The 14,682-nt window shown below is 28.4% G+C and overlaps 4 protein-coding genes across 4 annotated transcripts; 1 reads left to right on the top strand and 3 right to left on the bottom strand.

The window, feature by feature from the left end:
* The first annotated feature begins 3,616 nt into the window (after positions 1-3,616).
* LOC119674084 (keratin, type I cytoskeletal 9-like) lies at positions 3,617-3,970 on the top strand. Its single transcript, XM_038085209.1, has one exon. It carries the CDS (start codon positions 3,617-3,619, stop codon positions 3,968-3,970), a length of 354 nt encoding a protein of 117 aa, XP_037941137.1.
* A 1,038-nt stretch (positions 3,971-5,008) lies between these two features.
* LOC119678285 lies at positions 5,009-5,513 on the bottom strand. Its single transcript, XM_038090041.1, has 2 exons — positions 5,320-5,513; positions 5,009-5,255 (listed from the first exon to the last, which is right to left on the bottom strand). Exons 1-2 carry the CDS (start codon positions 5,483-5,485, stop codon positions 5,029-5,031), a joined length of 393 nt encoding a protein of 130 aa, XP_037945969.1. The 5' UTR covers positions 5,486-5,513; the 3' UTR covers positions 5,009-5,028.
* A 2,591-nt stretch (positions 5,514-8,104) lies between these two features.
* Positions 8,105-8,449, bottom strand: LOC119674083. Its single transcript, XM_038085208.1, has one exon. It carries the CDS (start codon positions 8,447-8,449, stop codon positions 8,105-8,107), a length of 345 nt encoding a protein of 114 aa, XP_037941136.1.
* Positions 8,450-10,175: 1,726 nt separating this feature from the next.
* LOC119674082 (keratin, type II cytoskeletal 1-like) lies at positions 10,176-10,640 on the bottom strand. The gene has a single exon (XM_038085207.1). It carries the CDS (start codon positions 10,638-10,640, stop codon positions 10,176-10,178), a length of 465 nt encoding a protein of 154 aa, XP_037941135.1.
* Between the last annotated feature and the right edge of the window lie 4,042 nt (positions 10,641-14,682).

Genomic DNA, 14,682 nt, shown 5'->3' with positions numbered 1-14,682 from the left:
AGTCACGAAGACACAAATTTCCAATGCTCTCATTTATGATACATTCATAAGTAACTTATGCAGAAGTAGTCCGGTTAACATGTATTTAACTAAAACATGGCAACTCTGGTTTAAAAGAATAGTAGAACAAAATACATAAATACAGAACCAAACCAATGAGAAAACTGAAGTGTATATAATTGTATCCGTAATATGCGAAATGCAAACTTTCCGTATGTGCATATCCTCGTATTTGTGTAATTCACATATCTAATCAATCTGTCAAACTAGTCCAATGTTTGAAGAAATAATTTCTAGACATATTTTTATCTCGGCAGCAAGTTCAAGGTGCAACATTCTCTGATTGTAGCTCCATCAAAACGGACAACTCTGAATTTTAAATATTAAACGGAAACAATATAAACAAACAGCATAAAAAATGTTTTATAAATATTACTTTATCACAACACTTTTAATATTCGAACTTTGGCAGCAGAAATCAACTCAAGCAGCACCAACACCATGGTTTCCTGAACATGCTGGCTACGATGCCAACTTGGATCCTGTAGTATGGTCACGAGCATTTGTAAAAGACTATATACGAAAGTCTAGAAAACCAGTAAATAATAATTTTATAGATGAAAAAATGAACTTTGATATATTATCCACATCAATACAAGGTGGTAATATTGATAAGTTCTATCGTTTCAAACGACCAAAACATAGTTCAAATAATTTTGATTATATGTCATATTTGAATAATCAAGATCGTATTAATTCAAATCAGTTCAATAATCAAGTTTTTAATGAAAGAGAACCGAAGCCATACAGTTATGGAAACAGGAAACAATCCACTAAGTTTCTGAATACGCCAGGCTTTAAAAAGAATTTTTCACGTCCGCCACATAATCTCAACACTCAAGCATATAGACGCCTCAATAGAAACTAAAGATTTGAAACGAATAAGAATTGGAATAAAACAAAAAAGCATATTTTAGTAGTATACTTATTATCTATTGTAAATACATAAAAAATGAATAATAGTGGTTAAATTATTAACTAGAAATAAATCAAAATTATGTGAAAAGTGTGTTTATGTTTATACATCAAATTTATCAAATTCAATTATATAACATCAAATTTATTCAATAAACGTGAAAAATTGAGTGAACAATTGGAATAAAATTTTTTATTTGTGTGTATATAATTCACTTATTTTATTTAACTAGAAATATCAATTACGAATCTGTATGTGTGCATAATCTCTAACAAAAACATATAATCATTTTCAAATGATTAGTGGTGAAAAATTAACCTGATCCGTTGCCAAGAATAATTAAGCAAAATTCAGAGGGTTGCACACTTGGACATTCTAAGCACAATAATAACTCAGTACACTATCGCATGACACTCTCCATGAGTTAGTGAGCCCTTTCCGGCCAGCTTCCAAATATTTTTCCCACTAATTTAATTGTTCTAATTCGAAAAAGAAATAAACAAGGGAATGAGAGGGTTAATCAACCTTAAAATACACGCTTGGTTGATTAATCTTAGAAAGGAAGACACGAATATGTCATAGAAATCTATGTCAGAGATTAAACTTTAGTTTTCCTTCGTATATTGAGACATTTCAGCAACTATTGAAGTTCTTGAAGTGATTCGAATAAGTAATGAAGACCCACATTTCAAATCTTTCGAAGAAGTAAACATGTTCCTAATAAACACATTGTAGCAATACAATGAGTTATTAAGATTAATAAATTTATAAAAAATCATAGAAGTAAATATATTGTATTTAATTCAATTTATTAATGTTCAAAACTACATATATGACACAAATACATCTGGCTTGCAATATAATTTTGTATTTGATTATAGTATTTTGATATTATTTGTGTGAAAAATGCTAAAAGTATGTTTTTTTTAAATTGTAAGATGGATATTATTATTAAGTTAAGGGATTTCGCTCTGTAAAATAAAAATCTATTATGCCCCTATGATAGATCTTTGATGGAGTATTCTTTTGACTGCAATTTTCTCAACAAATTGTAGTATCAAATCTACTTTAACGAGTCATATATCTTCATCTGATAAAAGATGCCGAGTTAAGTGTTTCTCTCGTTTATCTAAATGGACAAGTACTAGATAACCATTTCTTTTTCTCTATAAAACAAAGATGATAATTTAACTTACTAAGACCTGCCAAAATTATTGTAACGATCTTTACGTTAATTTCATTCACAACATTTAATTAAATTTAGCGATATTGTTTATGTAAAAATTAAGAATCCATTATGGCTTAAGCCGCAGAATGATTCTGGACTTTCAAACAGCGATATTCTAACGTGATTTAGGCCAAGAAGTTCCAACTTTTAAAGATATTCTTACTCCTGTTTTATTATCTCCTAAAAAGAATTGAACGCATTAAGTGCTATCACGTTATCTGTTACTATGGTCCTAAAGGTTATCTTTAAAGTTAAAATAAAATATGTGCTTGCAAGATAATTGTCATTCCACTTTTGAGTATTTTAGCCTGATTCATAAACGAATGCTCCTAATCTTTCTTTAGACAAGACACCACACGTATACCTTATAGATTATGGTATATTTTATTATTTTACCCAAACCAACCCGATATATTTTATTACTTAATTTGAAATAGTTAACAATTAATTTGAAAAATTGCAAATAGTTTTAATAATGTTTATTAAATTGTCCAAGAATATGATCAAGTAATTTAGGTTAGATAAGGTAAATATGTGAAAAACCGTAAAGCACACATGGACCTATTGGTTAAAATCTGCTTTTATTTGTTATGCAAGAATAATAGTACCAAAATTCTATTCTCTTGTTGATAAGAAAGATTTTGGGTGAAGTCAGCAAATAATGTTGTGTGTACATAAATGAAAGCAAATATGTTTTTCTACATAACACATAGAATACAAGCAAACAAAATCTATTTTTAAGAACTTCATAGCTTAAATATTTCGCACCTATTTGGAAGAGATTTGAAGATTCACTGTTCTTCTAATTGTGTTTTTTTTTTTGAAACATTGGATCAAGGCAAATCAAAGTACTATGTCGGTTTCAACATTTAAACTTACTAACCAAAATGAACTTCAGCATACGATTAAGTTCGCGTGAAGATAAGTAAATATGATGTAACTTTTGTATAAAGTGATCAGCAGATAAATAAGATAAATAAGGTAATTATTTGCATAAACAAGCCCATTTGAAATTCGTTCGACCCGAATTAATGCTACGCATGCGTCGCTTATTTTCAATCTTCTGGAAATGTAAACTTAAACATTTTGAAGTATATTATGCTAGCAAATGGTAGTTACAGCAAATACGATTTATGAATGAAATTAGATTTGATTTATACAAAATTCAGATATTTAGAATTCAAATTAGCACCTTTAATTTACTTAGCCAAATTTGTAAATGAAGTAACGCCAAGGGTTAGTAGGTAAATTTATGGCAAAAATGTTTAGTGATTTTCAAACTATAAAAGCTAAACGCAATTCACTGAACCTTAAGTACAAATTTCACTCCAAAAGAGTACAGTATTATAAAAACGAAAATAAAGGATTAATTAATTAAATCTACTTCATCAAAACCCTTTAATAATATCAAAATGAATTCAACTACAATTTTGGCTTTCTGCATTTTGGGTGTATTTTACATCAGTAGCACACAAGCAGTACCTGTGGCGATCTACGAAGTTCCTGTTGCCGCCGTATCAGATACAGCTCCATTAACTTTGTTGGATATTGAACAATCAAATGAATCGGCAATAGATGGAGAGTCGGAGAGATTAGCACGTGGTCTTGGTTTGGGCGGCAAATTCGGTGGATTTGGAGGTTTAGGACATGGAAGTTTCAAAGGTTTTGGAGGTCTTGGTGGTCTTGGATTTGGTGGACTCCATGGACTGGGTGGAGGTTTTGGTGGTTTAGGATTTAAGAATCTTTTTGGTAAACATTTTGGTTAAATGTTTTATCTAAAAAATTGAATATTTTTTGAAAATTCTTGTACAAAGTTTTTATAAATAGTTACATTTTTTTTACCAAATCATTTTTATTACAAACAATACCAAATATTCAGTTATTAAGTAAAAATCACATTTGTCACGTTTTTTAGTTTAAGATAATTTCAATAAAGAGAAAAAAAAAAAAAATGTTGGTGTCTATTATTTTCATGTTAAGAACTGAATCTTAATCAAAACTTGTATTTGGAAAGGAATTAAAATAATTATTACTGTATGATTAATATATATCGTGATATATATTTCTGATAACATTACTTATATAAAAAGACAATGTCAATCCAGTATCGGTACAGTCTGCAATCCAGATGGCAATACTTAACAAAGGTTCATTGATAATATTTTTGATTACAAAGATATGTCCAATTTTTACCTTCGATAGGAATAATAATAGTGGGTGCAAACTATTCTTAAGTATAAAATCCTTTTTAATTCTAAGATGCCTCAAGATAATTGGAAAAAAGTCAATAAACTTTTTTATATCTTGTGATAAACCAAATGATCACAAAACTTTTATACAAAAGGCGAAATATCTTTTATCGGCTAAATTCATTTAAAATCACTAAAGATCAGACAAAGTCGCAGTTTTTCGCTCTATTGGAAGCCGGTATGTTGCACATTTTGTATTCTTTTCTATCCTCGATTAAATTTATTATAACATTTTTATATTTTTTAATTTAACAGACACGTAGTACCTTAATGGTTAAATAAATGAAAACGGGCTAACAGTTATTAAGTATTAAAATCTGTTTAATTCTAGGATGACTATAAATAATTGGAAGAAAGACAATGACATTACTTATAGTTATAGCCAATTATAATAGTTATGATTGTGAAAACTGTGGCAACGACTCGAAATAACGCTAACAAATAGCCTTAAAAATAACTTAAGTTTTTAGAGACTTCTTTCTGATTTTTAAAAAATTTATAAATTTATTTAGTTATAATTTATTTGCATTTGTTGATATAACTGCATTGCCTCCCAAAGTATTCTAAGAACGATTTTAATTATTTTCCTTTGCCTTTTTTCTCAAAAGTTGTCTTATTTTGAAAAGCATTGGCCTTTTATTTGATCCCATCACCTCTGCTTGAGCAGATTGCACTAACTCCGGCAATTCAATAGCGTTTACATCACGGCAACCCCATAAGGTGCACCTAACTCTCATACGGAACTGTCCAGCAAACTTTCGTAAGTTCTTACGTATAAATTGAAATTGAGTTTGGTTCGTAGCTAAACTTAAATGAATTCAAACAATTTTTTTATTAAAATATAAAGTTTTTCTATTAATACTTACGCAAAACTCCCACATTCGCGTCAAAAGTATTCGCATCTATGAACGTTTTTCTTGTAGTTGTTGTTTGGGTTTCAGTTACATTCTCGTTACATTTCACTGCGTGGAACCAACTGAGCGAAATTGGAACTAAGAAATAAATTACAAGTTTACTGTTGATGAACTTCATCCAACTGTTCACCCTTCAAAAGTAAAAGCTGTCAAATGAAATTTATTTATATACCATCACGCAGTTACAAATAGTTTTGAAGTTAATTTAAATGTTATAAAAAATATTTATGAGCTAATTAAAAAGACAGTTAATTAAATAATAATATAATTTTCTTGATTAAGACACTTTCTCCTTTAATTAGAATCTTAATATTAGTTGGACTAATCTGATTTGATTTTGAGAATTAGAATTTTTAATCGATTTAAATAAATGTTTTATGACAAAATACTAATCAATGGAAATTATGTCATATATACAAATATAATTCATATATACAAATATATGTGTAATTTGTAAACATTTCAAATAAAAATTTAAATTTTCTATATACTAACAAACTGTATAGAAATCAAATGAAACCGAAATGAATCACAAATGTAAATTAATCAGTCTTCTAAAAATTTGTACAAATACTGGGATAAAAAAAGTACAGATGAAACGATATATAAATAACATCAAGCCAAATTTATGCATTGTTGACCTCTAATACTAGAAACCGGATTGAGTAGCAAACATAAATATTATTGACATAAACTAAAATCAAATTAATATACCGAACTCTATGTTATAGAATCTAGGATAATAATATGAAGTTTATATTTAAAATTTTCTGCTGACTTTATAATTTTTGTAACACAAAGAATTTATTTTATTTATGTATTATATTTATATAAAATTTTTTTTTTTTTAATTATTTTACCTTTTTTATTAAATCTTCTACAAATCAACTCAGAACTAACAATATATTATATATTAAATCCTTCACCTCCTAGGAGAAACATAGGGCCGCAGAACTAACAATAAGTTATCGCTAATTGCAGTAGTAGAAGAAAGAAAATAGATAATTATTTGCCCTTAGTCAACCCTTCGTCCAATTTCGTTTTCTTAAATAGTTGGGTTTACCATATATAGTTCCTTTTGAGTCGCTGGGTTCCAGTGCTGTGGGTGAGATTGCTTGCAAGTGAGTTTAGGTAATTCCTGAATTTGACTGCGTACTTTTATGTATTAGTGACAATTACGTTTATGACTTTGTTAATTCGAAGATCTCTATAAATATTCGTATTTTTCATATACCAGGGTGACCGACTATTTGCCGAAAGATTTTCGATTGAGCTCTTTGGCGTTTTTCAATGTTTAATGGAGAAGCAGAGCTGCAGAGTTCATTTTAATATAAAATATAAATTAAATATTATTAAATATTAATTATTAAAATATTATTTAATATAAATATTAAATATATTTAATTGTATGTACATACATCAAAACTGACAACAATGCTATCAAATACTTGCCTTTAAATTTATCTAGAGAAATATTAAACTAACACTATAAATATTCTAAAACATATTAGCTGTTATAACTATTTTAAGTAATCAAAATTGACTTTTTGTTTTGTTTTGACGGAAAAATATTTGTTGTAGAATTCCAAGCTTAAATCCTTTTATGAATGATGTAGATGCTTTTCTAAAACATCTTTTAAGATTGCAGTAGTCTAAATATATGACGACTTGCTGTTGTGATATCTCAATCAAAACCTCACTGCAAAGTCACTAAAATACATGGCCTGGTATTATCGTGGTATACCACAACACCTATTCTCTTGTTTAATTCCTTTGGTATTTTCTGTTAAATTTTTTTTTGTAATCGGATATTTACAAGTAGTTAAAAAATGTTTTGTAATCAACATTTCAATTCTTTTGTGATCTCATAAATATTTATATCCAATTTATTCATCGACTTATTTAATAACAGATCGATTAAGTGAGTACCATGTTTCAGTCAGGGAACCATTTTTAGCAACTGGTTATTATACTCGTAGAATATATTTATCACAAAAAACCACAAAAGCTTGCACATTCCCGTTCCATAATTTTTATTCCTATTATTATTTATTATTACTTATTTATTAGTATTATTTATGTATTTATGTAGGATTTCGCTCAAATTTCACATGCTATAATTTTAAGGATGCTTAAAAAATAAAAAAATGTTCAACAATAATGAATTTCCCTATTAGCATGTAAAACAAAGTAATGAACTTCGAGATTAACTAACAGAAAAACGCTGATTACTTTTTACCCAATCCAACATATCAACCACATATTAAAGAACTTTGATTGTTAGCCAAATTAATTTATATTATACACAATATGATAAACACATATTGGTCAACACATATGTTGTTTTATATTGGAGATATCGAAAAAAATTTGATACACTGCTAAATCAAACAAGCAGTCCACATTTAAATTTTGTTTAATAAACTTTTAATAAATTTATGCTTTTATTTTGCCTAACTAATAAAACTTAATGAATGCTTAAAAATTTTAAATTAATAACTTTTATTTTTAACAATATTCATATTTTTAAAATTTAATTAGTATTCTACATAAAATACTTTTAATAACAACAATTTACTATAGCTTAGAATATCACATTTCGTCCATTTATATGCATTTAGTAAGTCTTACACTTACACAGATTGAAGATAAGATACTATTTGTTACTTTAAAATTTACAACACAATCAGTACAAGCAATAAAACTTTCGTTTAATATATGTTTAATGTTTAAACTTTTAACCATAAAATCCACCACCAAATCCACCGAAACGATTAACAACACGTGTACGAGTCCGAGTTATAACACGGGTACCTCCAAAACCACCACCGTAACCAAATCCTGGGCCAAAACCAGGTCGAAAGCCAGGACCAAAACCAGGTGCATATGGTGGTGGAGGCGGAAAACCGAATTGACGAGTTTTACGTGCTGATATATTTTCATGGCCCTCCGTGTCTACAGCTGGTAAATTATTATCCAAATTAGCATCTTTTAAGGCAATAGAATCTACATCATCTGCGCATATAAGTTCAGCAACTATGAGTCCAAGTAGACACAGGAATAACAATCCATAGGTCTTCATTTTTTTAGCGTATAACTTGTTCCAAATATTAATTTTAACTAAATTCGGCGAATGTTATACAATTGATTTTATAGCTTTAGTGTCTTAATTTTTTTTTTAATATTTCAATCAAATAAAATATTAAGAAATAAAATTATAATCATTTTAGTAAAGTAAAGAAAAAGAGATTTTTAATTTTATTTTTTGTTATACGGAAGTAATTATCTGTAGAACAGTGAAGCAAAAAAATGTACTCAACAAAATTTATCAACCTATGGAGGTAAAAAATTTTTTATATATATGGATATATTTATAACTATTGTAGATATATTTATGAAAATATATTGTCAAAGTATGTAAGTGGATATATGTGCAGTCAAATTTTTGTTTCTTATAACTATAACATTATATTCATATCTACAAAAAAATACTTACCTAAAAAATTACTAAATTTATATAATTTATTAGCAAAATTATTAGAGATATTTGTCTGATAACTGTAAAATACAATAGATCGTTTTATTAGTTTTATTTATTTTATAACAATTTTATTTTGAAATAACGAAATTTGGCCCACCGTATTATGTATTAATTTCAAGTACACAATAAGTACTATAAACGTCAATTTTGATCAAATAAACGTATGAAAAATACACAATCAAAACTTTTTCGGAATTCTTTTGTCAATCTTGACCACATAAAAGAGTTTTAAATAATTTAGCAACGTCATCTATTTATTATTTAAAATTGGCTTATTAGATTTGTTGGGCCAGTGTGCGGCAGTTACTTCCAAATACTTGAAACTTTATATAAACAAATCATAGATTTCATATTAAATCAATTTTTTTTTCAACACAATGTTATATCAATTAGGAAATTTGATTAGAAACAAAATTACAAGATAATTGATACTTGGAATTACCCAATAAATATATAATTCTGACTGACACCAGCTTTTGAGTAGTACGAATAAATAAAATATATCTACATAAAATAAAGATTGCAAAGTATATATAAATACAATACCGTATTTGAAATAATTATTCCTTTAAAATTTTTCTTAACATTCAATATATATAATGTCTCACGCGATTCTAATGTCACTTTTGTTCACAAATCATGGATCGAACACAATCGAAATATATCATTTGAATAAGCTTAAGCACACTGAAATCACAGAAATTGTATGCTCTTTTTTTCATGGATGTAAACCCCATATTCTTGTTTCTTTCTACATTTATGATGGAGAGAATAAATCATCCCTTCTAAGTACCAGAAGTAAGCACTGGCCCAGCCTCTGATGAAAAATTACCTAACGCAAGATGGACAAAATGGCGAATGGCGAATTATGGTGAAACATTTAGAACATCTTAACTATTGCATAAACATATAACACATACAACATATAAATCTATTAACATAAAAGTCTATATAAAAGAATTTTCTACAAATTTTGGCTTTGTGACCTTGTGATTTTGGAGGATCAAGCCTCTTCAAGAAGTATGATTAAATATATTACTTATAAAAAAAAAACATTTTATTTTATTTTGTGAATCATATTTTAACGTTTTATTTTTTTCAATAAATAAAATTATCTGTTCCAGTGACAATTAAATATCAAATACATAACTTCTTCACACTTTTTTTAATACACATAATTTGTTTTTAATTAAGTAGAACGCTTTTTTAATTTAATTAAATCACATAATTTTATTGCACTCTTTGATATTTCTAATAATTCAATTTTTCAACCGAAGATACCGCCACCAAGTCCGCCAACACCAAATCCCTTCGCTTTAAATTGAACTTTTCCAAAACCAAGACCACCACCAATAAAACCTCCACTTCCATATCCACCATAACCATAACCAGAGGCATAAGATGGTATTGTTTGTACTGTTGAAATGGTCGAAACGACGGGAACTGTGGTAATAACAGGCACAGTCTGTATTATCGGAACAGTTTGTATGGGTGTTGTATAAACTGGTGCAGTAACACCACCAACGAAGCCACCAACTACACCACCTCCAACAATACCACCACCACCACCGCCCCCAATCAAATGACGAGTTTTTCGCACTTTGGTGTTGTCAATATTAATTGCATCCACTGATGTCTCCAATGGATTTTGAGGCTGTGTCAGCAGTGCTACTGTTTCAATAGGTTGAGCCAATATTTGTTGTTGTTGGAGCAATATGAAACATACAAACATGACCAACCCTTTAAACAACATTGCGACGGTTTTGTCTGATATTTTTTTCTTTTTTTTACGCAAAAACAAATTATTTGCTTTAATTTTTTAATATTTTTTAACGCTGTCAAAGTTTTGGCTTAAAGCTGTGCGGCCAGTTTGCGTCCAGCGCTGGACTACTTGTGATTTCTGTTTGAATTTTGCAATATTTTCGGCATTTATATTAAAGTAAATTACTAAAAGTTTGATGAATTTTAATGTGATTATGTGCAAAGTTTATCTTTTTAATTCACACCTGCAAAAACGAAAAATGAGATTCACTGAAAATTTGTCTGTTTTAAATTTTTTAAAAAATAGTATTTCATATAAAACTTAAAAATCAGTTTAAAGGGCAATCAGCTTTTATCTTTTATCTTTTAAAATTTTCAAAATATTAAATCAACTATTTCAACTATAATCAGATATATTGATGACTTTAAATTTTAAGAAATTTTAAAGCAAGAACTACAACTTTTTTCAAAAAAAAGAATTTGTTTATTTTTAAAATTGATAACAATTGAAAAAGACCAATAACTTCTACGTATTTTAGCTTATTTCTATAAAAACATAATATAAACAATCTTTGTTCATCAGAAATATGAATCTGCTTTTTTGAGATTCATCAAAACTGCAGCCTTAGGAAGACAAGACTCATGTATATGCTTCTTTTATAGTCTCTCAGCATATTTTCTTCTTTCTATGATTGTTTTGTTTACAAATTTATATTGTTTTCAAGTGTTTCATCTGTTTTTATATTTTTATCTACTACGGAGAGCTCACTTCAGTCATAGACTTTTGTATTTATTTACAAAATACTAAAAATCTTACAATAATTTTAAAACAATGTTTGATTTAATAACAAATAGTTATTAATTATTTGCAAAATAAACGGATTAATAATTGATATCGTTTTCAATGAACATTAAAAATATCACAAAAAAAGGAGTACATAGGGCGTTCTAAAAGGTTTCCGCCTGAACACTAAGCGGATATATTACAACCAAATTTTATTTTTATGCACAAAATTTTAGAAAACAATCTTAAACATATAAAAATGAAAGTCTTTATGGGATACTAATCTTTTCTTCGGCGTAGTCACACACAATAACATATCAGATTACCAATTTTAATGCAGAATAATGACATTCAAAAGACCATATGACTCTACGACCGCACCCATTTGACATCTCTCGGTTATTGTAGCCGAAACTTAATAAAAAAAAGTAACAAAATTTACTCAAGTACCTAGTAAAGACATCGTATATCACAGACATCGCTTGAAAAGATATCAAGTACCTTTATAATCATGTCTTGAATAACCAGTCACTGGTTATTTGACAGACACGCTTCTACGTTGGAAGCATTAGAGCATCTATAAAAAAGTTTAAATTATGAATAAATTATGTCATAAAATAAGCGACAAAGAAATGATATATATTTTTATATGTTAAGCTTAAAACTGTTCGAACACCCCTCGTATATAAAACAATGCTGAACTAACAATGAATGGTTAAGAAATTTCAGTTAAATTGTAATATTTATGTACATATGTTATTTTCTGAAATAAATATATACCTGCTTTAATCTGAGTCTGAGCATTAGCATCTCGCTAAATATATGAGAAGGTTATTGGCATGGAAACTACTATCGAAGTTTAACACATCAATTTTAACAGTTGTGACCACGTGCATGGATGGTTAAGTCGGAGCATAAATACAATACACAACTTCCAACATAAACAATTATGAAATTCAAAACAAACATTTGAAAAAATTTACAAGTTTTTTTTTTGTATACTTGGAAATTCAATAATTTTTTCGCAATCAATGAGTCTTAGAAAATAAACAAAATTTTAACAAAAAAACACATAAAAACCTTAAAAAGATTGAAACCTATATTCACAACGTCAGAAACTTAAGAAGAAGTTGGAATTATTTAGAGAAGAAATTTTTTATACACAATACAGTATGAAAAATATTAGTTTTTTGATATTTCTAAAATTCCTGTTAATAATAAATACAGACTGTGCAGATACTGAAAATCACTCAGATCTAACATTAAAAGCTGTTAATCAAAATAGACTTACGCGTTCTCTAATAGCAAATGAACCAACGATCCAAGCTGTGCCAGTAATTTCTCAATTACCAATTGTGCAACAAGTCCCTATAGTGTCAAGTGTGCAACAACCAATAGTGGGTGGCGGTGGTGGTGGTGGTGCAGGCATTGCTGGTATAGGTGGTGCAGGTATTGCCGGAATTGGTGGTGGAGCAGCAGCGGGTGGATTTGCGGGAGCTGGTTTTGGTGGAGGTTTTAAACGTTATCGTGAAACTTATCATATTAAAGCTCGTGGACTCGGTGGTGGTTTCGGCAGAGGTTTCGGTGGCGGCGGCTTTAAAGCGCGTTATTCTTCTGGTGGTTTTGCTGGTGCAGGTGGTTTGATTGGAGGTGCCGGAGTGATTGGTGGCGGAGGAGGATTAGCGGGTGCAGGACTGTTAGGTTAATACAATATTCTTATATATTGATACAATTTTTAATTTATTTAAAAACTAAGAATTTGAATTGAAAATAATTACGAAATTTCTATAAAATATTTTAAATTATTAGAAATATATTTAAATCTGCAATTAAGTTAAAGTATGGTATGTAAACGAGTACATATTAATGAAAACAGCTTCGTAAGATGAATTTTAAATGTCATTTCAAATCGACTTTTTAGATATAAATTGATCAGCGACGGACTACAGGACCACTAAATTTTTATATTTTATGTCATAAAACATGCATAATATATCTGATTCTATTACTTAATACTTATCTAAATACAATTATTGTATTTGAAGTTATGTGAATTACTTTACTTGAGCTTTCACTTACAACTAAGCCATCATGCCTAAGTGATAAAATTAGATATTATATTGGTTTAGTTCTTTAGCTATGTTAACACTATTGTATTAAATGTTTATTATAGATGAAATTCAGTCAGTATACGATTACTATTGTATTTAACTCGACAAATATGCAGAAGGTATGCCATTTCTCACACAAAGTCTTATAAGAATATACTAAAGAGGTGCAAGAAGTTAAACTGTAACATAGTATAAACTGTAAACATAGTATATATGCACTATATTACTCATACCTTTTTTTAATTTTTTAATGAAATATAATATTACTTATATTGCTAAACACACTTTTTTGTGTTTCATTAGAAACTTAGTAAGAAATAGGTGTTAGAATTAAACTCAATAATATGATTAAACTTAAAATTCAAGGTTTTATTCATAATACTATATAGGTTTGGAAAATCCAAATACAGCAAATTTTAAATAATTTGTAACAAACTTTAAAAAGATAAAATCTTCAGGTTCTCTAAACAAAAAAAAAGCATACAGTATGAGTAAACCATTCCATTAATTGCAATAGCTAATAAGTGAGTAACTTATCCAAAACATAAAGTTTCGTAGTTATACACATATCCATATACGAATAAAACGTGCAAAATTAATTTCAAATTTGTTTTTGTACATGGGCACCCTGTTTCCTTGTTGCACATATTTTGCTGACTTGCGCAATTCAACCCCAACTATGCCACTCACAAACAGTGTTGCCCGCAATCGAGAATTTGTTTAGAAGCAAACAGAACCACAGGAAAATTCATGCCAAAAAATTCACTCAATTAAAAAAGGCAGGAAGCCTCTTCAATGTTATTCCAATTTGAATTCAGTTGCTTAACTCAAAGTGTCGAGTGTGGTCGGTTTCTAAAGTGGCAAGTGGAATATACATGTATTTATGTACGTATGTACACAGTACATATGTATCATGTGATAAAAGTAGAAGCGGACAAATTCCCTGTATATATTTAAAATAATTGACATTAATAGAATGAATTCATATAAATTTAATGTAATAAATTAGTGCCGTCATAGAAAACGTAGTGTAACAAAATAAAATTACAAAATACCCGTGAATACAAGTCACTCCTTACCCCGTAAATGTATTAAATCACACATAAAATAACTAAAAA

Source organism: Teleopsis dalmanni, chromosome 2, assembly GCF_002237135.1.
Source record: "Teleopsis dalmanni isolate 2A chromosome 2, ASM223713v2, whole genome shotgun sequence".
Taxonomy (NCBI): domain Eukaryota; kingdom Metazoa; phylum Arthropoda; class Insecta; order Diptera; family Diopsidae; genus Teleopsis; species Teleopsis dalmanni.
This window is presented reverse-complemented; position numbering and strand designations above follow the sequence as displayed.